Source organism: Alternaria metachromatica (genome assembly GCF_023757995.1).
Source record: "Alternaria metachromatica strain BMP 0045 chromosome Unknown scaffold_6, whole genome shotgun sequence".
NCBI lineage: Eukaryota > Fungi > Ascomycota > Dothideomycetes > Pleosporales > Pleosporaceae > Alternaria > Alternaria metachromatica.
In genome coordinates, this window is record NW_026055497.1 from 1009837 (window position 1) to 1035699 (window position 25863).

Sequence of the window (25863 nt, forward strand, 5' to 3'; positions counted from 1 at the left end):
AAAGTCGCATAGGCAATTTGATTTGAGCAGCATACAAAGGCGTTAAGGACAAGCTACACTACAGATACCCCATACCAATACACACATTATTAGCACATGGGGCGCACCCATTTCGCCCCATGAGTCCAGCATCTTTCTGGAACAAACTGCGAAAGCAACAAACTGCCATTCTTCAACTAATGTCCATTCCATCCGCCTTATCATCGCGTGTTCGCATGCTTCCATTAGCCGACGGATAACCTGCATATCAGAAAGCGGGATAGTCCCGCACTACTGTTATCGGACATCCGACCCGCCCCTTCCTTACGACTGGGCGCCTGTCATGTCATGTTATCCTTTGAGATGCCGACTTCCATGACCCGTGCCGCCATGACTTTCATCTCTTTCCCTCCTCACTTTTCTTCACATAATGGCTCTGCTGGCTAACAGATTCCCGACTGCATTCCGCATTGCAAGCAGACGCTACCCCGCACCGAGAGCTGTACCTACTCCCAGAGCAGGAATAGCATGCAAGCATGTCAGATGCTTCTCTAATTCGCCACAATGGCATATCAGAACGAAGGAGATGAATGATGATTCGATGAGAGATCTGAAAGTCAACCAGGAGAGATTAATGAAGGATATCCACGACACATGCCAATGGGGTACAGGCGAGCCATGGGGCGAGTAAGTGGTCCGAGTAATGGATATCCATGTGGCTGACGATAGTAGAAAGCCAACGGAGACGGGTATGAAGCGATTGGCGCTGTCTGATGCAGACAAGACTGCACGTGACTGGTTTGCAGAAACAACAAAGGCACTCGGCTGTGAGGTTACCGTTGACGCCATGGGAAATCAATTCGCTGTGCGACCGGGACTACGGAACGACAAACCACCTACATTTGCAGGAAGTCACTTGGATACGCAGCCTACTGGTGGACGATATGACGGCATTCTGGGTGTTACTGCTGGTGTGGAGATGCTCAGAGTGCTCGCTGACAACTGGACGGAGACCGAGTACCCTGTCGGCGTTGTCAACTGGACTAACGAGGAGGGTGCGCGCTTCCCAATGTCAATGGTTTCCAGCGGAGTTTGGGCGGGCTCTATTCCTCTTGAAACGGCGCATAACCTTCGCGAAGTTCATCCTGGAACCGCAACCATGAAGTCTGAGCTTGAGCGCATTGGCTACCTGGGGAGTACACCAGCGAGCTACGAGGCCATGCCAATGGCGGCGCACTTCGAACTTCATATCGAACAGGGCCCACTTTTGGAGATGGCAAACAAGAAGATCGGAGTTGTCACTGGAGTGCAAGCTTACAAATGGATGACTATTAAAGTTAAGGGGCGAGACACACATACCGGAACTACCGATCTCAAATCACGAGCTGACGCGCTGCTGACAGCGAGCAAAATGATCCTCCATTCTCATCGTCTTGCAACCGCCAACGCCGCACTAGCATCCACGGGTATACTCAACCTGAAGCCTGGCTCAACAAACACAGTGCCAGGCGAGGTAACTTTCAGCCTCGACATCAGGGCACCGAAAGACGAGACAGTCGCGAAGATGAAGGAACTAGTCCTCCGCGACTTCCCCAAGATCGCTGCAGGCGAAGATGTTGAAGGCTCAAACCACGGTTGCACAAGCGGTCTTCCACTCAGTGTTGAGATAGTCGAGGATTTTGACAGCCCAGCAACCAAGTTCCACGCAGACTGCATCACGTCTGTCAGCCAATCCGCGCGCAGTATTCTCGGCCCTAACCAGTCTATGGAGATGACTTCTGGTGCTGGGCATGATAGCGTCTATGCGAGTAAGCGCTGCCCGACGAGCATGATCTTCGTGCCGTGCAGAGAAGGTGTGAGCCACAACCCAAGGGAGTTCTGCAAGGAAGAGGACTGTGCACTTGGTGCCCAAGTTTTGCTACAGAGTGTGGTAAGGTTCGATAGGATGAGGGATGAGAGGAGGGTTTCGTGGAAGCAGGAGCCGTACACTCTATAAGTAGAGCGTAGCATCGGCAATCAAACAGTATATTGCCAATGACTCTTACGCTCACCGAGCGAGTGCTAATACTGACGGCTACCGGGAGCGGGCGGCCTCGAGGAAGCTGCCCAGGTGGAGTGCAGTGGCGCCGCATGTGACTTAGCGCCACTGCCAGATGGGCAACGCCCGAATGCCCGGCCCCGTTGCCCCCCTTCCACATGCAACAGCTTTCACAACACACGCTCTTTTTGAGGACTGAGAGTCACTAACGATACCATTTCAGGGCTGCATTCGATAATTGAATTATGAAAGCTCTCTTCCGATCGCACCGCGCCAGAAGATTGCGTTTCAAGGCGCGTTGCACCTGCAATTCAGCCATGCCCATCCCTGAGGCAGGCGTTCAGCCCGCCAAGCTCAGCACTCAGCATGTGCCTTCCCAATGGCCTTCGCGCTTCATTAGTGATACCGCGCTGCAATCGAATCTTGGGTGTGGCCTTGCGGAACTTGGCATCCAGGACCTGATCGCACGAACAGGTTGTCATTCTCGCGAACCTGGACATTGCAGACCAGCGTACAACACCACTGGACTATTACTCGTTCCGTACAAAGTCCTTAGGAGAAGAACCGGTCGCGATAGGTCCGTTCGGACTGCGGCTGACATTGCTGCCTGCAGGTGCTTCAACAGGCTCGCATGAGCTACCCCACGCTTAACCCAAGGTCCTACAAGCCGTCGGCATTCATGATACCCAAAGATACGAGATATAGTTAAATTGGTGGCGCTCGGCCAGACCGATGTGTTACACATGCATACTTGCGCAGGAAGGCTGATACTCTGCTCTCTCAGCTCGTGGAACAAGGATAGCCGAGGGTAGAGGCAGGTACAGCGCATGTGCACGAACCGAATTCCTCGCTGGCACTCACAACACCACAGGAACTTCTTCTATAACGCTTTACCGTAGATCACGATGCGACCAAGTCTCCGATTCCATGTTTTGAGTATCGCCGCGCTGGTCGTTGAAAAAGACATCCCCAATTCACAGGTACGGGCGACAGGAGTGCAGGTAGCGATCCCAGAGAGTCTCATCACGCCGGCTCCTGTCATACATGGCGATATATTCAAAAGATCCGTTGCGACATGCGGTTTCATTCGTGGCAACTCAGGTGAATCGATCTTCATCTTGGGAAGCAGTCAACGTCTAACCTGGAACAGAATTGCCTATCACGTGTGCGGAAAACTATAACTGCATCACTACACAGCAACTTGAGAAGGGTTTTGCATGCTGCAATAACGTTGAGTGTCTCGATAGTTGGGCTACATGCCGACCGTACGGTCAGACAGATTGTTTCGGCTATTCCCTCCCAGCCGACACCTGCTCGTCCATATATGGCTCAATTCTTCAATGGTATGCCCTCCAGAGTTTTTGTAATAGAATGAATGCTCATCTCAGTCTGTAGTTCGCAGCAAGCACAACAGTGCTTCCGCTACGCCCGCACTTCTGCCCTTGACGACACGAATACATTCTACTCCTGGGCATGTGGAACAGCTTCAGACGACATTCTCGTGCTTGCGACATCAACAGTTGAAGGAGAAGTTCTGACCGCGGGATCCGGCACCACGGGTATCGATGAATTCCTGCGATCGATCACTAGTGGGCTCCAGCCCACCGCCGGCAGCAAAACCCCAGCGGCCGGTGGTAGTGGAGGTAGTGGTGGCAGCAGCAGTAATCCGATCAGTACCACTGCCATTGCGCTCATAACGGTGGCTGGTATTGCTGTACTTGTCATCGCTTTTCTCATCGGATATTTCTGTTGGTGGCGCAAGCGGTATCAGGATAACAACGATGTTGTCAAACCGAAGAAGCAATCTCAGTTACAGTACGAGCCGACTGTCACTCAAGGTCCCCGTACCGAAGTCATACCCGCATATGGCGGGTCTCGGGATGAGATCATGGCTAAATGGAGCGGCCTGACGCCTCCCGGAGCGAATCCAAACGTGCCGCCATCTGAGGCTGCTAGTGAATGGTCTGGGCCCACTGCGAGTGAGATGCCACAGCCGATGGCAACAGTACACGAATCGGGCAGCAGCTTTGGCAACAGATTCTATGACCATTAGCTTGTAATGGCTACACGAAGACTCTATTGGCGACTTCCATGAACGTTAGGCTGAGCACGAAGGACGTGGTTAGCGAGACATTCTCAATGGACTTGTTGCGAGGTGCTTTGTAAATTGACCTAATATCTAAATTCAACCTTGAGAAAACTGTCAGCTAGTTCCAACGAACACAAGCAGCAAGCGACATTTCCCCTCATCTCACATAGAAGCTTCCCATGCCTTCCTGGTCGCATCTAGTTTCCGCACTTTATCGGTCTTGAACACCAACTTCCACTTGCTATCATCGAACAACCCCAGAAGATTACATTCATCGCCACCATTTCCGCCGCGCGACAGCCCAACCTCGTTGACAAAATTCCACTCGCGGCCGCAACGTGCATCACACTTGCACGGCACCCATTTCGAGAACCGCTTTAGCATCTCGCGTCGATTAGGGTCTACGTCTGTCATTTTGGCGATGTCAAGACTAGACTCGACGTGGAGCATGTACAAGATCGCCATCACGAATGGTTTCCGATGTATGCTGTTGCGCACGTCGCGCTTGTCTCGGAGAAGGCGCGCCCAGGCTTCGAAGACCTGCTTGTTTGATGGCTTTGGATCGGGGCCGAACTGCTCGAAGAAAGCGCTGACTATGGCTTTGTTAGTACTGCTCGGGACTTGTAGTTAGTTTCGCGCCACGTACAAGTAACCTTTTTGTCTTGGGGATCGCATCTGTCGTATATCTTTTCGTACACGTAGTATGAGTCCAGCGTTAGATGCTGCCAGTACGATGGCGCATATTCTTTGATGTACTTGGGCCCTTTGTACAATGAATAGAACAATTTTGTCACAGCAGGCTTGACGTGTGTTGCAGATGGAGTTGGCGATATGACTGGTTCTATCGCATGATAGTAGTCAGCATTGATCTACGTACTACAAGATACGACCCAGATAGGAGGCGAGTTAAGTAAAGTCCATTTCTTCGGAAACAGCGAGAGTCAACGCACTTTTCTCAGTTCCTGCCACGTTCTCCCAGCGCTCTACCATTTCTATGGTCTGCGCATCGTTGCTAAACGCCTCAGTCCGCTCCGCGATGATGCCTTTCTTGCTCGCCTCGTCAATCGCCACTTCGGAGAGGTCAGGAGGGTTGAACCTGAAGTATCCGCCCCGGCTCGCCAACTTCTTGTGCGTCAGATGAAATTTGTTCGCCGTGGTCTGAGTCTCTGTCGCAATCGAAGCAATACTCTTCGCAACCTCGGTAACCTTCTCGCCGAACCCGTGCAATGCTGGCCTACCGGTACCGATCGATACCAGTACTCGGATCTGCTTGTCAAACTCTTCTTCAGATTTGTCGAACAGCGACATCGCTTCGAGATATAGTTCGTCGATGGGATTGTTGGATCCGATACCTGCGTCAAGGAATCGTCTGGGCGCACCAGCGTGTGTGATGTCCATTGGCGCAAAGAACGATGTGGCAGCCGATGTAGCACGAGCTACCTCCCAGATCTTGACTTCGTTGTAAAAGTTGGATTGCTCGCCGGCTTTCTCGTAGCTGGTAAAGCGTATTGGACTACGACTTTCTGCTGTCATGGCAATCACGACCCTTGCTAAGTCAGCGCATGGTCTCAAGACAAAGAACCTTAGGACGTTACGTTTTACAAGCTGAGATTTTCGACCCTCTGAACCGATCGTCAGATGTGTACCCAGCTTTGGAGATCACCTGCTTGATCGCTTTCTCCATGTGTTTCGTCTTGTACCGAGGCTGAACTTTACCATTCCGAATTTTGAAAGGCAGTTTTCTGTCTTTCGGATCGAAGACGACGTCCATCAGTTCGGTGTACGCCTCAATGCACTGATCGACAGACATCTCCAGTCGACCAAGCATGATCGCAATTAAGCCTCCTGTACTCGTTCCGCAGATCATGTCGAAATAGACACATGGCTTTGGGCTACCAACCAAGGATAGTATCTTCCTTAGCATGTACAGTGAGGCCAGACCGCGTACGCCTCCTCCGTCGAGACTGAGAAGTCGAAGATCTCCCGACATCGTCGTCATGTAGCTCGGTAATATTCGTAAATCCCAGATGCAAAGCGCATACGTCTGAGGGAAGGGTGGAACACACAGAAAGACGAGTGCTGCAGGGCTCAACAGCCAGCGCGTAAAGACCTTAGACGCAGATGTCACCGACCTGGTATGACATACCGCGAAAATCAGCTCTCGTTCCGAATTAGTTTTTCTTGATGTGAATCAGTTCTCGGCTAGATCCGCAAAGCCGCTGTTCAGCTCGAGACCGGTCGTTGAACACGGCGTTGAGCCTGGACCCCCACGATGCGACGGCTTGCAATGTCAGGCTACGATTCGTTCGTACAATCTTACATCTTCGCGTGAATGGACAACCATGAGTGGTTAGCCATGTTGTCGGGCTACACAAGGCTAAGCGGATTATGCAGAAGACCAAATGCGAGGGGCAATACTGTGGCTTTTCTTGGCAGCTGAACAATTAGAAATCGAATGACCTGAACACAACAGTCTTGAGGCGCATTTCTTGGGGCATTGATTGCGAGTGGTTGAAAGCGTAGAAGGCAAACGAGGCAATGTCACACGGCGTTCTCTGGATGCGCAGTGGTTGACTCCTCAGGAAGCTTGGCCAACAGTCTTGTCCGTACCTTGTAACCCAACTCTTCAACCGATTCCACCAAATCAATGTTGTACTTCTCACATACCAACTGTACGTTGCCTCTCTTCCAGAAACCCTCTGGACAGCAAACGATCGCCTTGCCTGTTCCGGCATACAATCCTAGTTCCAGCAGCGTGATGGGCTGTAATGCCTTGGCCTCGCCTGCGAAATAAAAAACGATAACATCGGCAATGCGCGCGTAGTCCATCTCCCATTCAACCTGCTCTTTGAAAGGCGGGAAAGATATGTCTTCGATCCAGCTGCTGTCCCAGTCATCTCGGCGCGGGTTCAGGACAGCAATGGGGAGGTCGGAGAGCAAGGCTGTGAGGTGAGCCTGCCAGTCCTTGTTGGGATCGGACTGAATAGCTCCATAGAGAATCACAGATGGCCTATCGACTAACGTTCGGATGGGGGGTTTGTGAACGATGGCTTTGGTTGTGGAAGAAGACATGTCTGATAGAAGTTGTGATGGTGCGGAGGCTGGCGCGTGCTGGCGCTCCACAATAACCGCGACTTGCTATGACATAGTGATTATGTAATCTGTTGTCCTGAAAATCAGGCGACCCTCCAACGCCTAGTTGGTACCAGCCTTGCATCCGACATCCATCGTAAACCCAGCCATTGATTAAGTACATCGGATATCCATAAGAGCGTCGCAATGTCGTAAGAAAGCAGTCATATCGAGAAACGCACTTCTAGTGTCAAGCGTGGGGCGAAGCTCACAGGGCCCGGGGTGCCAGGTGCCCGTCTGGCCAGACCTGACGTGTGTACGGATTCGCAGGGTCGCCTCCGTTACCCCCTTCATATGTGACCTGGACGGTCCGCTCGTACAGGATAGCTTCCTCGCTATCGTTGTCTCCTTTATAAGAGACGTGCCCGGTCGGCGCCTTGGCCTCTCGCCCACCCGAGGCTTTAGGAGCCACGCTAGCAAGAGGAATCTCATCGTCGCCGTCTCCTTGCGCGCCGTCTACAGTGCGCATCAACGTATCGTACTTGCGCTTGGCGTTTCCATCACTTCCCCAGGTGCGCAACCCGCGATTGCGACCTGAGGAATCTTTGTTTTCAGATCCGCGACTCTCGCCGACTAATCGCGGGGCCGCGTGTTTTAAGAAACGTCGCAGGGTCGGCAAGCAGCAGCATATGACGAACAAGTTCGATTCGACGACGCTGTATTGTGGTTAGTTTCCTGAAACCACATCAGATCAACGGAGGCCTTACATCCACAAGCACCCCACGGCTATGATCCAGGTTTGGTCCATGTCTGTCAAAGCTGGGATCAACACAATAAGGCGAATTATTGAAGTGACCATTGTGCTATATGGAGTCAGCATTGGTTCGTAGCGCGACTTTCCTTCTCGGTGGACACTCACATTGATCCAACACAGAACATGATTGTCAGTCCAATCTTCTGTTTCATCGCCATTTGCAATCCCCAGACGGTCGGAATGGGGATGGCCATCAGCATCACATCCGTCACGATACCGATCACAGCCGTAGCAATATAGATTGCCCCTCTGTTGACGCATGTTGCCGTAGCGAGCAGTAGAGGATCCCAGCTGGCTGCAATTGGCTTGCAAGCGAATATCAAACTGAAGAATATCGCTGTATACGAACCAGCGCAGACGAAAAGGGTGATCCAAACAGCCCATTGGAAGGCGACGGACGGGGAGAGACGACTGTAAAAGATGCAGAGTGCGACCTTCGTCAGGGCTGTGCAAGGAGCATACACGACTGGTGCTGCTAGAATGAGCTGTCAAGTCGTCGAATCAGCACATACGCAACAAAAGTAGGTGAGGGAAAGAGTTGTCAGCTTACTCGCGAATAAAAGCCGTATTTCTCGATCGAGATTTCCCAGGCGTGTACACCGATACTACCGGTCGAGAATCCAGTTATCAAGAGACCTTGAGTGCCCACTGAACAAGCCCAACCAAGGAGGAGTAATGCTGGACCTCTGTCAGAAGAGTTCCTCTGCCACTGTTATTGGATATCATACCATCGTCAATCTGGAACTGCTTCATAAGCCGAATCTTGGTGTAGAGCCGCTGCCCAAGAAACGCAAGTGCCAAGATGTTCTCGACGATGAAGACCACATACGTCTCCGTCACCAGCCTCCGCTGTGGGTTCGCGAAGTCGACCTCGTAGCCATCGGGTGGAGGGATGATGGTTGTGACGCCGTTAACTGTCGCCATGACGTGGCAACCGTTGGACAAAGAACGGATAGTTGATTAATGAACAACGGTCTCGGGAGCGGCAACTAAAGAATACCCCAACGAGGGAGAGCATGTACGCCTAGGACTCTTGAAACCTTCTTCTCCAACTAGCAGGCGGAGGTGCTTCACACATAAGGTTGTGGAGGCTAGACGGCCAAGTTTGCGCTAAATTTCCAGTCCAGGGGCGGAACACATGGGGAGTGGATGTGAACGACATTCATGTCGATCGCATCGAAGTACTCGCCTGGACGTGAAGGCCCGTCTCGGTAAACTTGACCCCTTCGCCAGACCGTTGACCTCGATATGGACATGGAGGCACAATAACTACCGAGAAGGGGTCCGGGGTCTTGCTCAGATAGATATGACACCTTCATGTGATCGGGACGACCATGGCCAATGCACATTTGGCTGCTGGTTTACTGATTTCAGACCACTTCAAACTGTATATCAGGCCTCCATACTCCAGTCCACAAGACGATTCAGTGCTCATCTGGTTCATGCCCCAGTCTCCACTGAACAGATCGGATCATACGATAACCGATATGCTATGAGAGTCATGGTGAACACCTCTCAGATCCGCATTTCTGAAGCATGATAATTGGCCGCAATGCGAGCGAAGAGTCGATGCTGACGCGTGCGAAAAGGTTGAGATCTGATCCTACAGATCGAAAACGTCGAAGCCCCGACGGATAAGGCCGATACTAGCTATTCCCGTAGCTTGTGGGTCTTGTGTTCGGACCGCCCGCGGCATTGGTGCAGAGTGTGATAGGTTCCATTTTACCGTCCCGTGTTCAAGGATAATATTTGCCTATCATATCGATGAAAATATCTGGAGCCCTCGCCTCTTTTCTCAGGGACCAGAGGAGCACACCCCTCCTTAAGGCTAATGCGCACACCACGTGTTAGAACGGCAGCTGGATATGTACCCTTCTGCTATACATGTTAAGATCCGCATAAGAGCCGCCTACCTAGGCAGGAGGAGGACATTTCAGGTTTAAATGCCAAGTTGGAGCGATATCTCTTTCGGGTGCTGTTAGCCGCTGCTGGCATGGTAACTCTGCCTGCAGCGATGGCGGCAATAAAACCCCAACCGACCCGGCATATCGGTCCAACAACATCTTTTTCGAGTGTGCTAAGTTTTAAAGTTGAGACAGCATGAAGCTCCTTGCACCGGCTATTGTTGCATCTCTGGGATTGCACGCCGAAGCTGCCCAGTTCGGTGCCCACAAGAACGAGGTTCTTGGCAGTAAGAATGACAGTTGCGTGCGTGACGGGTACTCCCTAGTCAAACTTTGACCATTGCTGACCGGATTTAGTGTCCATCGCTGGAGGTTGCCGGACTGAAAAACATCTTTTACGAGAATGATGAACAGTACAAAAACCGAACAGCATCTTACTGGTCGGTGAGTGCTCAGTTGCAGCCTAACTGCATTGTCCAACCAGTATCTACCGAAGAGGTTTCGACTGCTGTCAAGACCCTGGGTGCGCAAAGCAACTGCAAGTTTGCGGTGCGGAGTGGTGGTCATTCGACCTGGGCCGGGTCCAACAACATTAATGATGGCGTGACACTCGACCTCGGTCTTATGAACACAACTATCTATGATGAGGCAGCAAACCTCGCACGATTCCAGCCTGGCACCCGATGGGGTGGTGTTTACGGCGCACTTGAACCTTATGGGGTTACTGTCGCGGGTGGACGAGCAAGCAGTGTTGGTGTTGCCGGTTTCTTGACCGGAGGAGGAAACTCATTCTACACTGCGCGAAGGGGTTTTGCTTGTGATCAGGTACAGAACTTCGAGGTTGTCCTTGCGGATGGGTCAGTACTCCGTTGCATCATTACACAATACATGACTTGTCGCTAACATCAAGCAGCGAGGTCGTCAACGCAAACGCTACGTCAAACAGCGACCTCTTCACAGCCCTCAAGGGCGGATCTTTCAACTTCGGTATCGTCACCCGCTACGACGTGCAAACATTCGCTGCCGGAGACCTTTGGGGTGGTGTCAGGGTTCACGACAAGAACCACACACAACAACACGTCGAGGCTTACACAGCATGGGTCGACAATGTCGAGAACTACCCTGACGGCTCAAGCATTGTCTTCTGGAGCTACCTACCCGCCATGAAGGATATCGTCATCATCGCTGCATACGAGGATGTTGCCGGAAACGTAGCTCCCGCAGGCTTCGACAAGTTCATGGCTATCCCTGCTCTGTCAGACACCACAAGGAAGGCAAGCCACAAGAACCTTACTGACGAGCTTGAGCAACCTACTGGATACCGGTATGTAATCCTGAACGCTACAAAATGATCAAACTGACCAATCTAGTGACATCTGGTTCACCATGACTTTCAAGAACGATGCCACCGTATTCAAGTACATTGTTGACGCCCACACCAAGTTTGTTGAAGCATGGAAGGCGATCAGTACTGATGGCGACTTCATCACCCAGTGCATGTTCCAGGCCATCCCGACCACCTTTGCCGAGCACAGCAAGGAACGCGGTGGTAACGTCATGGGTCTTGATCTCGTAAAGGATAACGCAGTCATGCTTCTTTTCGACATTGCTGTTAAGGGAGAAGAGACCGAGGTCATCGCGAGAGAGGCGCTCAGGGCCGTCACCGAAGAGATGCAAAGATTCGCTGCCAGTCAAGACGCTCTAGTAGACTGGCAGTACCTGAACTACGCCGACGCTTACCAGGACCCACTTGGTAGCTACGGCTCCGCAAATGTCGCTAAGATCCGCGCTGCGGCTAAGAAGTACGACCCCAAGGGTATGTTCCAGACTCAGGCGCCTGGTGGATTTAAGATTTCAAAGGTCAAGAACTCGACTTTCACCAAGCAGGAATTGTAAGCCGCTGATGGCAGCGAGAAATGTGAGGAAGAGGAGAAAGCGTTTCCGCATACTGTTAGCAAACCACGACTTGAAGGATCTTCTGTTTTATCTATTCTGCCTCAAAGATCACCATACCCATTACCTTCATAGCTAGGTGCATCCAAAAGCTCAATAGCCCTGGCTCTTAGCTCTCTATTCTGCTGTTTCCCCTCAACCTCGTCCCTCAACTTCGCCGCCCTCTCAAAGCACTCTTCCGCCTTTTCCGTATTCCGCGCGATACGAATATACCTCGCAATCAACGGAACGCACCACTCGACAAGCTGCTTTGCCGTAGTTCTTTTCTCCACGTCTCGTTCCCACATACTTTTATACCAGGTGTTGAGTGTTCTAGTATATGGCCAATGCTTCCAAGCGCTGTACGCGTCCGCGCCGTTGGCGCAGATGGACATGCGGACGTCGTGGTGATTTATCAGTTCCTCCTGTGTAGCGTCGAGGGGGCGGTAAACGGTGGGTATGAGAATACGCCATTTTAGTTGTTTCCAAGCGCCGTCGTCAATCAGGATAGGCGCGGGTTTGTTTGCCTTAATCCGACTCTCGACGAAAGCCTCCCGCGATTGGACAGGATATATTCTCAAAGCGAGCGTTTGTAAGGTCGCACCCAGAGCCCAGATATCAACGGACGGCCGCTGCTTCTCTTGTTCGGCTAATGGTGGTGCCCATTCGGGTGTGCCAAGGAAATCTTTTTTGGGCTTCTCACCTTCGGGTAGAGGGTATCGTGTCATGCGAGCGAAGTCGGTCAATCTGAATACCGGCTCATCAGGGATCCCATCTTTTGGATTCCAGCCTTTGGGAAATTCGACCAAGATGTTGTCTGGTTTGACGTCGTTGTGTATGTAGCCAAACTCGTCGTTCATGTTGTGCAAGTAATCTAGAGCAAGGGCCATGTCGCGAAGACACTTCCAGATTGTGACTTCGGGTGTTCGTATAATGAGTTTTGAATGCCGGAGTTGCTGCTCTTTATAGCTGGCCATGTATGCAAGAAGATCTCCTAGCTCGCAGAATGGAAGGAAGATTGCTGGGGCCGCGGGATGATGGTTATGCGACCATGCTAACATTCCGGCGATGTGCTCATGCTGACCGAGGATGGTAAGATTTGCGATTTCTTCTTTGATGCGTTTAGCTGCTTGAGATGCATGGTAAGGAGTGTTGTACGCAATAGGAGTTTTTACTGCAATGAGCGCTTTCGAATATTTGTGTTGGTATGCGTAGACTGTGCCATCGCCTAAAGATGGATGCACGAAGTCAGTAAATGTCTCACAACAGTTCGTACATGGAGATTACTCGCCCCCTTCTCCTAACCAGCGTGTTTGGTTGAATAGCCTTCTGAACTTTGCGTAGTCTTCTAAATCACCCGTATTGAAAGATGAATTCATGCTCGCCTTTCTTCGCTCCCCGCTAAGATCCAAGAAGATTCGGCTCATGTGCTTGAGTGAATCCATTTGAAAAGGGTGGGGTATATGAGATTGGAGTGACAGCACTGTTTAAAGCTGCGGCTTGAAAACACAGACGTGGCTATTATATACTCACAAGGTGCCCTAGCATCCTCAACTTTGGTTGGCGTTGACTGGTAGTGCGATGACGCAGAACGAAACAAGCCACTCACAGCTTGCGCAATACAAAATGTACCATGAAAAGGGATCGCGTCAAGTACCGCGTATTGCAGGTATGTTGTAAGTAGATTTTACAGGTATTGTAACGACAGTGGTGACAACATTAGAATCGTCAGGCTCCTCACATCTCTCCACCAATCTTGACAGCGATCTTGCCCACAGCACTTTGCTTCGCCATCATCTCAAATGCTTCCCCAGTCTGATCGAAAGCATATTCGTGCGCCACCACTGGCTTGATGCCGTGCGCTTCAACGAACTGCGCTAGTTCGACAACTGCGTTACGCGGGAAGGCGCAACATCCTTTTACTGTGTTTTCGTTGTCAGCATACTTGGCGTTTGAACCAGGAGAGATGGTCAAAGGCTTACCAGTCTTCGCGGTGAACAAGATGCTTGGGACAAAAGCCGCGTCGATAGGCGCATTTGGTGTCAAAACACCTGGCATGCTGATCAAACCTCCAACGCGGGTGCTGTTGATAGATTTCATCAACGTGCCTGCACCACCTGTCTCGATAACGTGATCGACGCCCTTGCCGCCAGTAATTCGAGAGACTTCTTCGTCCCAATTCGGCGTGGTGACATAGTTGATGAGGTGCGTCGCGCCGAGACTCTTCGCGATCTCGAGCTTACTGTCCGAAGAGGAAGTAGCGATGACGGTTGCGCCGAGAGCCGAAGCAATCTACGTCCTGTCAGTATGCATCCACTTGCAACAAACATGACGACTTACCTGAATCGCAAAACAGCTAACCCCACCCGTCCCCAAGGTAAGCACCCACTTCCCTTCCAATCTCCTATCAGTCCAGCCCCCGATCCAATCTCCAACACTCCCATCCAGCCTTCCATCAAGCTGCCCACGAATCGCAGACCAAGCCGTCGCTCCCGCCGTCGTCAGAGAGGCCGCCTCGACTGCAGTCAAGTTCTTTGGCTGCTCCACAATCCACTCATCAGGCAGCACAAGATACTCCTGCAACGTGCCATCTTGACTCGTGCCACCTAGGATAGTGGCAAAGTCCAAGTTGCGGAAGTCTCCCGACAGCCACCCGTTCTGGTTGAACATGACTGCGAGTCCTTTCTTATCGCTCCAGGTAGAGCCTGCGCCAGTCGAGTGGATGATGCCAGCCCCGTCGGAGCCGGGGACGAGGTCGGGTTTGTGGTCTCCTGGGTATTGGGGGGAGCGGGTGGAGATCAGGACGTCGCGGTAGTTGAGGGAGGCTGCTGTCATCTTGAGGAGGACTTGTTTGGGCCCTGGGGTTGGGATGGTCTTTTCCTGTTTCCTCAGGTCGGACAGCTTGGTGGCTGCTGCCGGAACGGTCCATGCTGTGTAGGTGGTTGGGGTAGACATTGTAGAAGTGCTTTTCTTCCGGTAGTAACTTGGTAAAGATGATGAGGTTCTGGTTGTTATCGTGAGCTGTAGTGGCATACTTATACCATATTCTGATACTTCTTCCATCAATACCGAGATGCAGTCAGCATGCCGCGACACCGATGATGCTTAGCGAGCTTTCACATAAGGCGTCCATTTCTGGTGTATTCTGCGACAACTTCCAAGTCGGGGTTTGACAAACGCGTCTCGAAACTTTGAGGCTCATGGCTGATACATTGCGTTGTGAACTTCTTGATTGGATGCAATACGCCGACATTGGTAAGCAAGGCGAGCAGCGTGATTTCGCAACACATACCACCGGCTACACAAGGATATCCTCGAACGCGAGAAAATGCAATTATCAGAAGTTTGGTAAGCAAGGCAAGAAGCTGCATCAATCAGTGTTTATGGCACGCAATCGTCATTCCAAAACTTCTCTTCCTTCCACCTACGCACCATCCTTCTTCCTCTGCCCGACGAAAAAGCCCAATCCAAAATCATCCGTCTTGAACGTAATCTTGCTCCCCTTGGGAAAGAAAAACACATCCCCCTTCTCGGCCTTCACTTCCTTGCCCGTCTCATCGCTGATGTAGAAGTGGCCGTCTACTATGATCTTGATCTCGTCGTACGTGTACGTGTACCCGAGCGGTGTTCCCTTTTCCAGGCGGTAGAAACCGCCACTGATGGGCTTATCTGGGTCTGTAGACTCACTGGTGAGGAAGGGAGGGTTAGTTTGGGTAGTGGGTTGCTGGGATTTGTGGAGGCTAGACGTACGACGATACGACGTCACCGAGGTAGGCATTCTCGTTGGCGATTAGAGGAGGTTTGAAGGTTGTTTGCGCTTTTTCGAAGTATTGCATTGCTGGCATGGTGTCGGTGGTTGGTATGATGTGGATTGTTCGGGTTGTCTAGGGGTGTTATAGAGGCAGATGGGGGTGGAAGGCACAAGAGCACGACCGGCCTTATGTACTACAACCTTATCTACCATCGCCCAATCTTCAGCACTTACGGCATCGGCATCATCAGCTTCTCAAGATACACTGTTGACGGGACTTCCCCTGCTTCCGTCATCCAGTCAGCCGCCATATAGGCGTAGAGCAACGCATTATCTGGGACTTTGATACTGCATATGGCGCTTGGCGTGCGTCAAATACACGGCCAATTTGGCGAGTGTTCTGCTAAGCTTTCCGATCTTATCCACTGCCATCTATTAGTGTGCGCTGCAGGTGTTGAGCGAGACGGCCCCGAAACGTTGGAGGTAGATGTGGATAGTGGGGTGGCATAAGGTGGGGCAATGAGGTGTAATCTGCGATTGGCTATGAGCTTATCGTCAGGAAAGGATTACTCCATCTGGATGTCGTGCATATGTGGGTTAGTGTAGTAACGTGGGCTCCGACTATGACTCGAGGAGACTTTCGCAAGTCGGAAATGCTGACATAGACGGTCGCGCGGCGTAGTAATCCTTGGAACTGCGTCTTGAATTCTGATAATACATTCTGGGTATATTCAAATTAATGGATGCGGTAGTGATATCATGCAGGTCGTTCTTCTTCATGGTCTTCGTCCTCTTTCCACTTCTTGCGCCACCACTTCATCTTGAACCAGTCGCCCAAGTTATCTTGGCTTTTGCTCCCTTGGCCGTACCCCCAGGTCTGTCGTCTCCGAGACGTTTCGTCCATGTCTGTATCAGAGATATCGCCATCTTCTGGATCAGGATGATCAAGAAGTGATGTAGAGCTGTCCACGGGCTTCATTCCTTGCGACACGCTCCTGCCTCGGCTACCGAATCCTTCGAACCAGGACCGTCGACGCATCTGATTGAGCCACGCCGACTGCGCAGCATTCCTTCGTGGAGGCAAAGTCCCAGATCGCGGTCGTCGTTCTAGATCCACGGATCGCCGAGCAGGAGAAGGCAGAGTCTCTCGGTCGTTGAGCTCATCCCATATCTCATTTGTCTCCTCCGAGATAGTCATCCGCCGTCTCCTCGGCAATCTACGGGATTGTATGGGACTTTTCAAGTCACCGGCGTCTACCGATGCTCGCTTCTTCGGATTGGCGAGTGTCGCCGCGGGACCTGTGGGAGCGCGGGCCAGCAGGGGTGTCCTTTCGTCGACCGCTTTCCGCTTGGCTTGCTCCGAGGCATAGCCGTGAAAGCCTGGGGCTTCTTCGTCAATGTCCAGAGGTGAGTCGGATTCGTCGTGGCTATGGCCATGCGCAAGGCCGATACCGGGTTCCAGCACATTGTGAGGCATCGGAACCCTGCCTGTGTGCTTGCTTGCTACTGGTGACATGGGCTCTTCCTCGTTGTCTTCAAGTCGCCAGCTCAAGCAGACAACTCCCGCAAGCAGTATGACAGTTCCAAGTGCGATCAACCCAGCGTGCAGACTCGACAGGCGATCGTTTTGGTCGAAGTAGATGAGGCCGTCTATAATCGCGATGATGTTGTACACGCAGAACACTAAGGGGTAAAGGACGCTTGTGCTAACCAATTTCAGTCCGCGATGCATGTAGTAGAGTTGGGTCAGGGCGAAGACGACCAGTCCGACTAGGATCATCCACGACTGCCAGCGGTCAAACTGATTATGACGGTCGATGAGAGTCCGGACGAGGAGTTCGACGGCGCTCTTTGCGATCAAGAGTGAATGCGCGGAGAGGATGCCACTGACGCAACCGAAGAGGATACCGCGTACGAGGCGTTGTCGAGGAGTGGTCCGCGGATGCATGCGGTGCAGTAACCAAGTGGCAATAACCAGCATGACAACCACTATGCCCGTCATGACCATCCATACAATGAAGGTGTTCCGTCCCAATAGCGCCAACAGCTGATCCAGGTTATGCGACGGTTCGGCAATGGCACCGAACAAGGCGATCAGCAATGCGCCTATCGCAACGAGCATTGTGCCGACGAAGGAGTATCGCGTAAAGGGTTCGCTGAGGATGATGGAGGCGCATATCGAGTTGAAGACGAGGCCGGATGCCTGGAGAGTGGAGAGGACGGGAAGGGGGAGGGTGGTGATCTGAATGGTACTGCCGACGATGTTTGCCACGACGAACATGAGCATGCCCAGCTGTATGTGTGTTAGTGAATCGTCTCCGAATGCGCGAGGGGTGTTCGTGCCTGCCATCTCCGCCGCTTGTATGGGGGTCGCCTCTCATCGTCGTCATCCTTCTCTTCCTCCAAGAGATGGGACTTCCGCTGCAGCGTCAGGCCAACGCTCTGTATGCTGGTAGAGGCAAGGCCGACCATTACTCCAAGCTGCATGTCCTTCCGTTAGCGGTCTATTCCCGCGTTGGTATGGCGGCCTGGGTACTCACAGCAACGCTCGCGCCCGGCGAGAGTTCCACCATGGTTCGTGTCGGCTGTCGTCGCTGCACTGCGCGTGTCGCTACCTAGTCGTCGGGCGCATGCTGTGCGTATGGGGTATGAAGGGCGGGGATGTGTGGTCTTGGTAGTAGACAGCGCAGACGTGGGAGTCGCGAAACGTCACGCTGAGTCGGTGAAGTGCACGAGACGGTTGGGGAAGACTAGCCGACGCCGTGCAGGTTGCAGGGATCAGCCGACTGATGATGTAGTTGGATTCAGGAGGAGAGCCCTGGAGAGCTCGGGAGCAGCAACGAGGCGACGCGACGAGGTTGAACACGAGATATATCCATTATGTTCATAGTGTGACACGTTTAATATTACCATCGCGTACCTGCGACGTCGTGCCATGGATCCTCTGCAGACGTACCTGGGTAACCGCGGCGGGCAGCGTCTGGGTGTCTGGGGGCCCAAGCTTGAACTTCAACCTCCAAGCTCCGTCACTGCTATACCTCGACGCCAGCACCCATAACCCTCCCCCGTAGCCTAGACGACCCCCCACAATACCGCCATCATGTCGCAAGTCCACGCCCTCTCCGACGACCAGGTACAACTCCCCACCCGCTCCAGCCCGCGGCAAGCTCCCCGCCCGCTACGTCAACACGATAGCTAACATGCACCACCATGGCAGGTCGCCGGCGAGCTCAAGAAGATGACGGCCTTTATCCGCCAGGAAGCCATGGAGAAGGCCAACGAAATCCGCCTCAAGGCCGACGAGGAGTTTGCCATCGAGAAGTCCAAGCTCGTGCGCCAGGAACAGGCCTCGATCGACTCGTCGTACGAGAAGAAGTTCAAGCAGGCCAGCATGTCGCAGCAAATCACCCGCTCCACCGTCTCCAACAAGAGCCGATTACGCATCCTCTCCGCCCGCCAGGAGCTGCTCAACCGCCTGTTTGAGAACGCCGAGAAGAAGCTGGGCGATGTTTCAAAGGACAAGAAGAAGTACCAGAGCGTCATGAAGGACCTGATCGTCGAGGGCGCCTATGCGCTCAACGAGGATAAGTTGCAGGTCAAGGTCCGGAAGGCGGACTACGACCTTACCAAGAAGGCTATCGAGGAGGCGCAGACCGAGTACAAGAAGAACATTGGCAAGGACGTCTCCATCACCATTGATGAGAGCGACCCGCTGCCAGAGGGATCGTAGGTCTTTCTACTGCTATCCGATAGGGCAAGACTAACTCCAGACAGTGCTGGTGGTGCCATGATCGTTGGTACAAACGGCCGAATCGACATCAACAACACCTTCCAAGAACGATTGAAGCTACTCGAGTCCCAGGCCCTGCCATCTATCAGGGTCACGCTCTTCGGTGAGAACGAGAACAGGAAGTTCCACGACTAAGAGGTTAGTCTGGACGTGGAGTACGAGAGTTGGCTGGTGTGCCTGACCGCAGTCACGGGTCAGCACAGACGAAGGTCCGCGTCAGCAGTGTCGGACCGAGCCTCGATGAGTAGACTGTACATGCACGAGATCTTGTAGACCTCTCGGAACATTTAGCGAGTTTTATTCCATGCACATTATCGGAAGTAATGTTTGACTGTGATATCATTGAGCAACTGTTCTCGACCGCTAACTACAGAACCTCGTATGTACTGCGAAGGAGGGTATAAATAACAAAACATGCGTACAGAGACGCTGTGTATCTTCGCATCAAGGAGTGGATATCATCAACACTCGAAACTCCCATAAATCAAACGCCAGTGCTAAGTCATAGCATGCAAATGCTCGTATATACAACAAAGGAAATCGTTACTGTGCATCGAATGCACTCATACGCGTTCGTAAACGCGATCCCACATGGGACTTCTCGTCCTCTTTTGCCCACCACCCATGACGTTTCTCAACGGCCACTCAGTCTTGCTGCTCTTCTTGAGAGACGAACTGGGATCTGGGTACCGATCGAAGCTTCTATGTCCACCATAAAGCTCATCGTCCTGGTCGGTATACCCGTTGTTTGAGTACTCAGGGCCGTAGTCTTCAAGGTATGCATATCCGCCTGCAAAAGGATTCGACGAGGGCTGCTGGTGGGTGATGGGAGAGATGGGTCCGGAATCGTCGGATTGGTATCCATGGCCGGAGTTACTGGATAAGCTGGAGACGGCAAGGCCAGAGGAACTGCTTCCGCTGTGGTCGGCGCTGTTGTAGGCGAGAGAAGGGCGGAGGAGACCTCGCGACGCTTCGGCTGCTAGGCTGCTGATGGGACTGGTGGGGACAGGTTTGCGTTTTATGCTCGCCACGGCGGGGACAGGAAGCGTGTCTAGAGCGGACATACTGGGTCTCCGCGGGCCTGTCTTTGGTGGTGAGTTGTTGCGACCTAGCACCGGAGAGTCTCCGTTCAATTCTTCGTCGGGCTCGGTCACTTCGGCCACTGAATGCAGGCTCTTATAGCTTGTTCGTCGGCCGCGCGCACGATTCGACGAGTGGCTGTGGTAGAGTGCGGGCGCCAGGATAGGTGTGTGATTATCTTGCATCGCCATTGGTGTTGACTCTGACGGCATTGAATTACCATCATTAGGGTGGGGAATGCCTGCAGTCGCAATGTTGTTTGCCTGAGACGGTGTAGGTGCTGCAGCTGGTGGGATCTGATGGCCATGGTAGGCTGTAGACATGGGAGCCGGATCATAGCCATCATCCTCCCAGTTCATGTCCTCAACGAAACGGCTCGTCTGGTGTGATGCGGGATTCAAAGGCCGCCTGTGTTCGAAATTCTCACCGCCCAATCCTCGGTCCTGAAACGAGAAACGGGGAATGAAGCCCGGGGATGACGGAGGTTGGCTGCCTTCAATGGACCTCCTTCTCTTTCGGCGCAGAATCAGGCAGCATGCAAGCAATAATGCAGCGATAGCAAGTACTGCTAATGGTACACCCACACCAAGTCCGATTTTTTCACGTCTTGTCAGGCCAGCATCGCTGGAAGCGGGTGCAACAGGATCTGTGGTTGGGTTTAAAGTTGCAGATGAACTTGCGGAGGAAGATGCGGATGTTGAGACGGTAGTTTCCGAAGATGACGATTGCGATGACGATGACGATGATGATGAGGTCGCTAGTGTGGTCGAAGATTCGGAAGAAGATCCAGAGGAAGATACCACGCTGGTAGTTTCGCTTGAAGAACTGCTCGAAGATGCCGTAGGCGTAGAAGTCGTGCTCAAACTTTCGGATCCTGATATCGCAGAGGATGGCACTGCGCTAGTCGATAATGACTCAAATATCGATGAGTCCACATTTGAAGCAGTCTCTGAGGGTAATGCCGTTGGTGATACGGTGACGTCGGTTGGCAGTGCTTCGCTTGCAGGTGGTGCTGCCGTCGCTGGTCCGAACTCTTGTATGAAGTAGGATTGTATGTCGTATGGCAGCTCTTCGAACCATTGCGGTCGGTTGTCGTCTAGGAATTCCTCCCATAGTATGCTCGATACGGCGGGTATGTTTGTTGCAGCCATCTGTCTTAGCGAAAGTGGTAGTGCAGTAATGAGCACTTGCAAGATCTCGATACTATTGTCAATGTCAGCGCAGTCAGAATTGATGTAAATCAAGGAAGCTTACGCATCAGGATCTTGTCTATGTTGTAGCGATCGAACATCTGGTCTTGGTGCAGGTGTGATGACAGGCACCGCAGCGCCGTGTACCAAACCCACCACATTCCCCAAGACCAGCCAATTCCATCCTCTTAGCGAATGCATGTATGCGTGAACGAGCGAGTGTGGTAAAGAAAGCAGTAATAATAAATCGCAAGTAGCTGAGAGTCAATGTTCGCAAAGATGCGTCAGCGCTTCATGTCTGGCAACAATAGTACGAACAGTCAGGAAGCCAGTGCCCAGCGGCAGCGGTGGCCATACTTTTTGACTGTTCACACCCATGTACATTGTCGCATGCCGTCGACGTCCATAATTCGTTGGAGCAAGCAAAGTCGTCGCAGTGTGGCGATTGATCAAGAGATCGTCCACACAGCCCACCGGTCTCGTTACTGCACTTGGTAGGATCTCATGCAGATCAGGGTCCTGACAGCCGGTTATGAGGTCGCGCACCCGCAGATTCGCCCCTCACTAGCCACACTTCGGATGACACTTCTGATCGAATCGCATGTCGAGCTGCCGTTTATCCTGGCACGGATGTTTTTGGTGGAGCGATCCGAGTGGGTCAACGGCTGCGTGTGGCTGGTGTGATGCTGGGGGGTTCGCTTCGCTGCCGAACTGGAGAACGCTGTGCCGGCGAACCGATGCCGCGTATACGTTTGATGCGGTCTTTGCAGGAAAAGATTTGCATACAGAGACAACGTGACGTTCGATAGACATTCTTTTTATTTTTGGATCAGTTGGCGGAGGACGAGTGCTGACCAATGACTGTGAGGTGCGCGTGTTGTTTGGGTGACTCTTTCCATCTCGCGTCGGCTGCGCGCAAACGCTCAATGAGGAAATCACCGTTCACCGTCACCATAGTCGCGTCTGCTGTCTACGTCTACTGAAAAGTCTTAACGCAACCTCACACCCACTACACCATGACCAGCTTTGTATATACCACCATCACTATTTACACGTTTGCGCAACGCGACTCGATCATGGCATGGACTCATGTCTGATTACCTGCGCTATACCACTAACGAATGCGGCATGCGCGTTCCTGCGCGAGTACCTCGAGAGCATACGCGTAGAATTCGCACTCAACCACAAGCAATCGCCTGGACAAGGCATACAACTGCTGAGCCCCTTGCTCATTCAAGATGGTAGTTAGAGCAGTCATGTTCAGTTGCGGCCATAGTCTTCAATCCTGTTTTGTTCCTACCTTCAACTGACTCAGATACTTCAGGGCCTCGCCGCTAAGCACCATGCAAATCCATGGCGATACTTATCGCAACGCGACTTGTAACCCAGACCTATCAACGTACACACATCGCGGTAGACGCTATTATCTCGTCCAGTACCAATAAACGCATTTGTCATTGTTTAGGCATACTGCCTACACCTACGCTCAAGTGAAGAACGCACTTGCATCTCAGGAGCATAACGACATACGACCTGCACGTTTAGGATACTTCAAAGCTAGAATCAGTCACTACGAAGACAACGCGGACGGTTGCTGAACGAGAGATCAAGGCTGTTACGCTAGCAGCCGAAAGCCTTGTGTGATGGGTGGATTGGCTACCAAAACGAGTTGGCGCCCAACATTTTCTTTACCCTCGAACCCCACTTGCAGCCGTCTTTCGAGCCACGCAACAGCTGCGACGACGCGGTTTTCAAGTTATATTACGCACTTTTTGAACTCATTTCATCAAGCAAGGCTCGTTGGTGTAGTTGGTTATCACGTCAGTCTAACAACGGCCGTCAAACGCCAGTTAGGACACTGAAGGTCCGGAGTTCAAACCTCCGATGAGTCATCATCGGCGTTCGCAAGAGCGCACCGAACTTTTTGCCATTTCCACAGGCTGTTGGGGTATCTTTTTGCTTGGACAGCCCCCACATCACCATTTTGAGCCGGTTGAGCCTATAAATTGAGGAAGATGACGATGCCGATTTTTCTAGGCCCCCTTATCTCCTCTAGCCGACGGCCTTACACTCTGAGGTACCCTCGCTGGATTGTGGGCGCTCGTTGGCCCGTCTACCTCGGTATCGCATCGGAGGCGAGCCTGTAGCTTGTATGGAACATTTAGATGCGAGTGCGCCTTTGACTTAGACGCGGTCTGGTCATTGAGATTATCCTTTGGTATACGAGTATTCAGATTCTAGTTAGGCAACGCTACTTTGCAAGAACTGCATACGATTACGCATTTGCTGGCTACAAAATTGTGGAGGTTCGACGCCGCGGCGCTGTTCTGTTGGGTTCGAAATCTTAGGCTAACTCGCACAGCAAGCTCTACTTGGTCTATGAGGTCAGGTCGGGATGTTGACGATAGTTAAACATTCTATCTATATTAGACTACCTTCGCAGTATCTGTGCAACAGCTACATGCAGTCTATTCACATGGTCCTCTCCACCTGACTTGCTTCTCCAGGCCACGATACCATCTGGTCTTACTAGAACGGCTCCATTACCTCCTACCTCTGAAAGCTGATCCCATTTCCCATCAACATCTTTCAATTCCCTACCATCGATACCAACAACGTGGATTAGCTCGTCTCTAACAGGGTTCCAGGTAGTAGGGTCGGCCGTAAAGAGAACGAAACGGTCCAAGCACAAAAGATCGAGGGACGAAACGACATCATCTCCCTTCCTCAGCCACATGTGGGGAAAGTGATGCCCAGGAATGGTCGAAGGGTGGTACTCGGTGACCTTTAGCTTCCCAGTCTCGTCCACCTGGCCACCGTGAAAATTATCCCGCCCCTCATTGTCGATATCAGCGGTTGGATAGAACCAGCCTATTTCTGCCCCTGGGGCTTTGAACTCTGTATCGAGGGTCTCTTGCGCTCTCTGTACATCCGCATGCACTTGAGCATAGCCTGGGTGGCTTTTGTCAAGCAGAACTTGAATGGCTCTCTTGTTCTCTTCGGCTGAAGAGTCTTTGCTAATACCCAATGCCTTGTCCATGATCAAACTGTGACTCCGCATATTAACCAGGCTCGATTGCGCTACTCTTTCTCCAATCGGGCGGCGTTCTTCATCGTATGTGTCCAGAAAGTCGCCATTCCCAAGTTTGCCCTGGAGCATCAAAGCTAGCTTCCAAACCAAGTTGTTAGCATCTTGAATACCCGTGTTAAGTCCGAGAGCACCCCATGGCGGGAGGCGATGCGCCGCATCACCAACAAGGAAAGTGCGGCCGCTTTTACTGCGATACTGCTCAGCTGATATGGCGTTGACAGACCAGTGGCTCAAACTCATGACTTCAACTTCCAAGTCTGGAATGTTGATGCTCTTCTTTAATCGACTCATCATTGCGTCGTTGTCGAATCGCACAGGATCGTCTGGGAGGATGCCACAGGCAAAAATCCACTCTTCAGTGTCGGGGTTGTTGGGGTATGGGCCAAGGTGGTACATATAGCCAGTTCCAATACTTCCGCCCATCTCCGGATTGATGAACCAAGTTATGAACGCTTCTGGTTCGGGATGTTTGAGGGATATTGGTGCTCGAATGTGTGCAGTCACCATGTCGACTATGTTCTTCTCCCCATGCAGTTCAATACCAAGTTTGTTTGTTACCATACGCCCGCCATCAGCTGCAATGACATACGAAGCTCGTATAGTCTCGCTAGGTCTAGACTTGTCACGGAACTCGATCCGTAACTCCACGTAGTCCTCCTTCTCCACGATGTCGGTAACTTCGGCACCATACTGCACACCGCTCGGATTCAACTGCTTGGCCTTTCGTGAAAGAATGGGCTCGAGCCGTATTTGTGGCAACGTGAGATAGCGACTAGGACTTGCTGTCTTATATTCGTCGGCGTATCTCCCACCACCCCATGCGTCGCGCGAGACTATCTTGGTACCAGTCGGTCCAAGAGAAGTGTACCACGCGGTCTTGGAACATGTGTTCGGAGGTGCTGCATTGGCGATAACCTCCTGCTCCACTCCCATCTGTCGGAATATCTCGCCGGTTCGTTGGTTTAGGCCGCATGCCTTCGGGTGGATCGAAGTGCTAAGGTGACGCTCGAAAAGCACGTGTGGAATGTTGCGAAGGGATAACAAGATTGATGAGGAAAGGCCCACAGGGCCTCCCCCTATGATGGCAACTGGATACTGCTGAGGATCTGCCATTTAGTACTCGTAAGATTGAT

The 25863-nt window shown here is 52.2% G+C and overlaps 11 protein-coding genes and 1 non-coding gene across 12 annotated transcripts; 5 read left to right on the forward strand and 7 right to left on the reverse strand.

Moving 5' to 3' along the window:
- Positions 1–613: 613 nt before the first annotated feature.
- J4E83_003904 (uncharacterized protein) lies at positions 614–1975 on the forward strand (the record flags this gene model as incomplete). Its single annotated transcript, XM_049330837.1, has 2 exons — positions 614–666; positions 712–1975. The coding sequence occupies 2 exons, from the start codon at positions 614–616 to the stop codon at positions 1973–1975; spliced, it is 1317 nt and encodes a 438-aa protein (XP_049190254.1).
- A 1417-nt stretch (positions 1976–3392) lies between these two features.
- J4E83_003905 (uncharacterized protein) lies at positions 3393–4070 on the forward strand (the record flags this gene model as incomplete). Its single annotated transcript, XM_049330838.1, has 1 exon — positions 3393–4070. The coding sequence occupies one exon, from the start codon at positions 3393–3395 to the stop codon at positions 4068–4070; it is 678 nt and encodes a 225-aa protein (XP_049190255.1).
- A 198-nt stretch (positions 4071–4268) lies between these two features.
- On the reverse strand, positions 4269–6096 carry J4E83_003906 (uncharacterized protein; the record flags this gene model as incomplete). The annotated part of the gene is made up of 4 exons (XM_049330839.1): positions 4269–4699; positions 4753–4947; positions 5057–5601; positions 5753–6096. 4 exons carry the CDS (start codon positions 6094–6096, stop codon positions 4269–4271), a joined length of 1515 nt encoding a protein of 504 aa, XP_049190256.1.
- Positions 6097–7446: 1350 nt separating this feature from the next.
- J4E83_003907 (uncharacterized protein) lies at positions 7447–8916 on the reverse strand (the record flags this gene model as incomplete). The annotated part of the gene is made up of 2 exons (XM_049330840.1): positions 7447–7811; positions 8721–8916. The coding sequence occupies 2 exons, from the start codon at positions 8914–8916 to the stop codon at positions 7447–7449; spliced, it is 561 nt and encodes a 186-aa protein (XP_049190257.1).
- A 1176-nt stretch (positions 8917–10092) lies between these two features.
- On the forward strand, positions 10093–11792 carry J4E83_003908 (uncharacterized protein; the record flags this gene model as incomplete). Its single annotated transcript, XM_049330841.1, has 4 exons — positions 10093–10200; positions 10254–10753; positions 10810–11220; positions 11267–11792. 4 exons carry the CDS (start codon positions 10093–10095, stop codon positions 11790–11792), a joined length of 1545 nt encoding a protein of 514 aa, XP_049190258.1.
- A 1773-nt stretch (positions 11793–13565) lies between these two features.
- J4E83_003909 (uncharacterized protein) lies at positions 13566–14783 on the reverse strand (the record flags this gene model as incomplete). Its single annotated transcript, XM_049330842.1, has 2 exons — positions 13566–14120; positions 14169–14783. 2 exons carry the CDS (start codon positions 14781–14783, stop codon positions 13566–13568), a joined length of 1170 nt encoding a protein of 389 aa, XP_049190259.1.
- Positions 14784–15252: 469 nt separating this feature from the next.
- Positions 15253–15673, reverse strand: J4E83_003910 (uncharacterized protein; the record flags this gene model as incomplete). The annotated part of the gene is made up of 2 exons (XM_049330843.1): positions 15253–15514; positions 15579–15673. The coding sequence occupies 2 exons, from the start codon at positions 15671–15673 to the stop codon at positions 15253–15255; spliced, it is 357 nt and encodes a 118-aa protein (XP_049190260.1).
- Positions 15674–16336: 663 nt separating this feature from the next.
- J4E83_003911 (uncharacterized protein) lies at positions 16337–18152 on the reverse strand (the record flags this gene model as incomplete). The annotated part of the gene is made up of 3 exons (XM_049330844.1): positions 16337–17872; positions 17923–18060; positions 18120–18152. The coding sequence occupies 3 exons, from the start codon at positions 18150–18152 to the stop codon at positions 16337–16339; spliced, it is 1707 nt and encodes a 568-aa protein (XP_049190261.1).
- Positions 18153–18679: 527 nt separating this feature from the next.
- On the forward strand, positions 18680–19504 carry VMA4 (V-ATPase V1 sector subunit E; the record flags this gene model as incomplete). The annotated part of the gene is made up of 3 exons (XM_049330845.1): positions 18680–18712; positions 18797–19305; positions 19354–19504. 3 exons carry the CDS (start codon positions 18680–18682, stop codon positions 19502–19504), a joined length of 693 nt encoding a protein of 230 aa, XP_049190262.1.
- A 428-nt stretch (positions 19505–19932) lies between these two features.
- J4E83_003913 (uncharacterized protein) lies at positions 19933–21840 on the reverse strand (the record flags this gene model as incomplete). The annotated part of the gene is made up of 4 exons (XM_049330846.1): positions 19933–21095; positions 21154–21344; positions 21365–21652; positions 21704–21840. The coding sequence occupies 4 exons, from the start codon at positions 21838–21840 to the stop codon at positions 19933–19935; spliced, it is 1779 nt and encodes a 592-aa protein (XP_049190263.1).
- Positions 21841–23433: 1593 nt separating this feature from the next.
- J4E83_003914 lies at positions 23434–23531 on the forward strand. Its single transcript has one exon. It is a non-coding gene; the product is annotated as a tRNA-Val (tRNA).
- A 539-nt stretch (positions 23532–24070) lies between these two features.
- On the reverse strand, positions 24071–25663 carry J4E83_003915 (uncharacterized protein; the record flags this gene model as incomplete). Its single annotated transcript, XM_049330847.1, has 2 exons — positions 24071–25606; positions 25658–25663. The coding sequence occupies 2 exons, from the start codon at positions 25661–25663 to the stop codon at positions 24071–24073; spliced, it is 1542 nt and encodes a 513-aa protein (XP_049190264.1).
- Between the last annotated feature and the right edge of the window lie 200 nt (positions 25664–25863).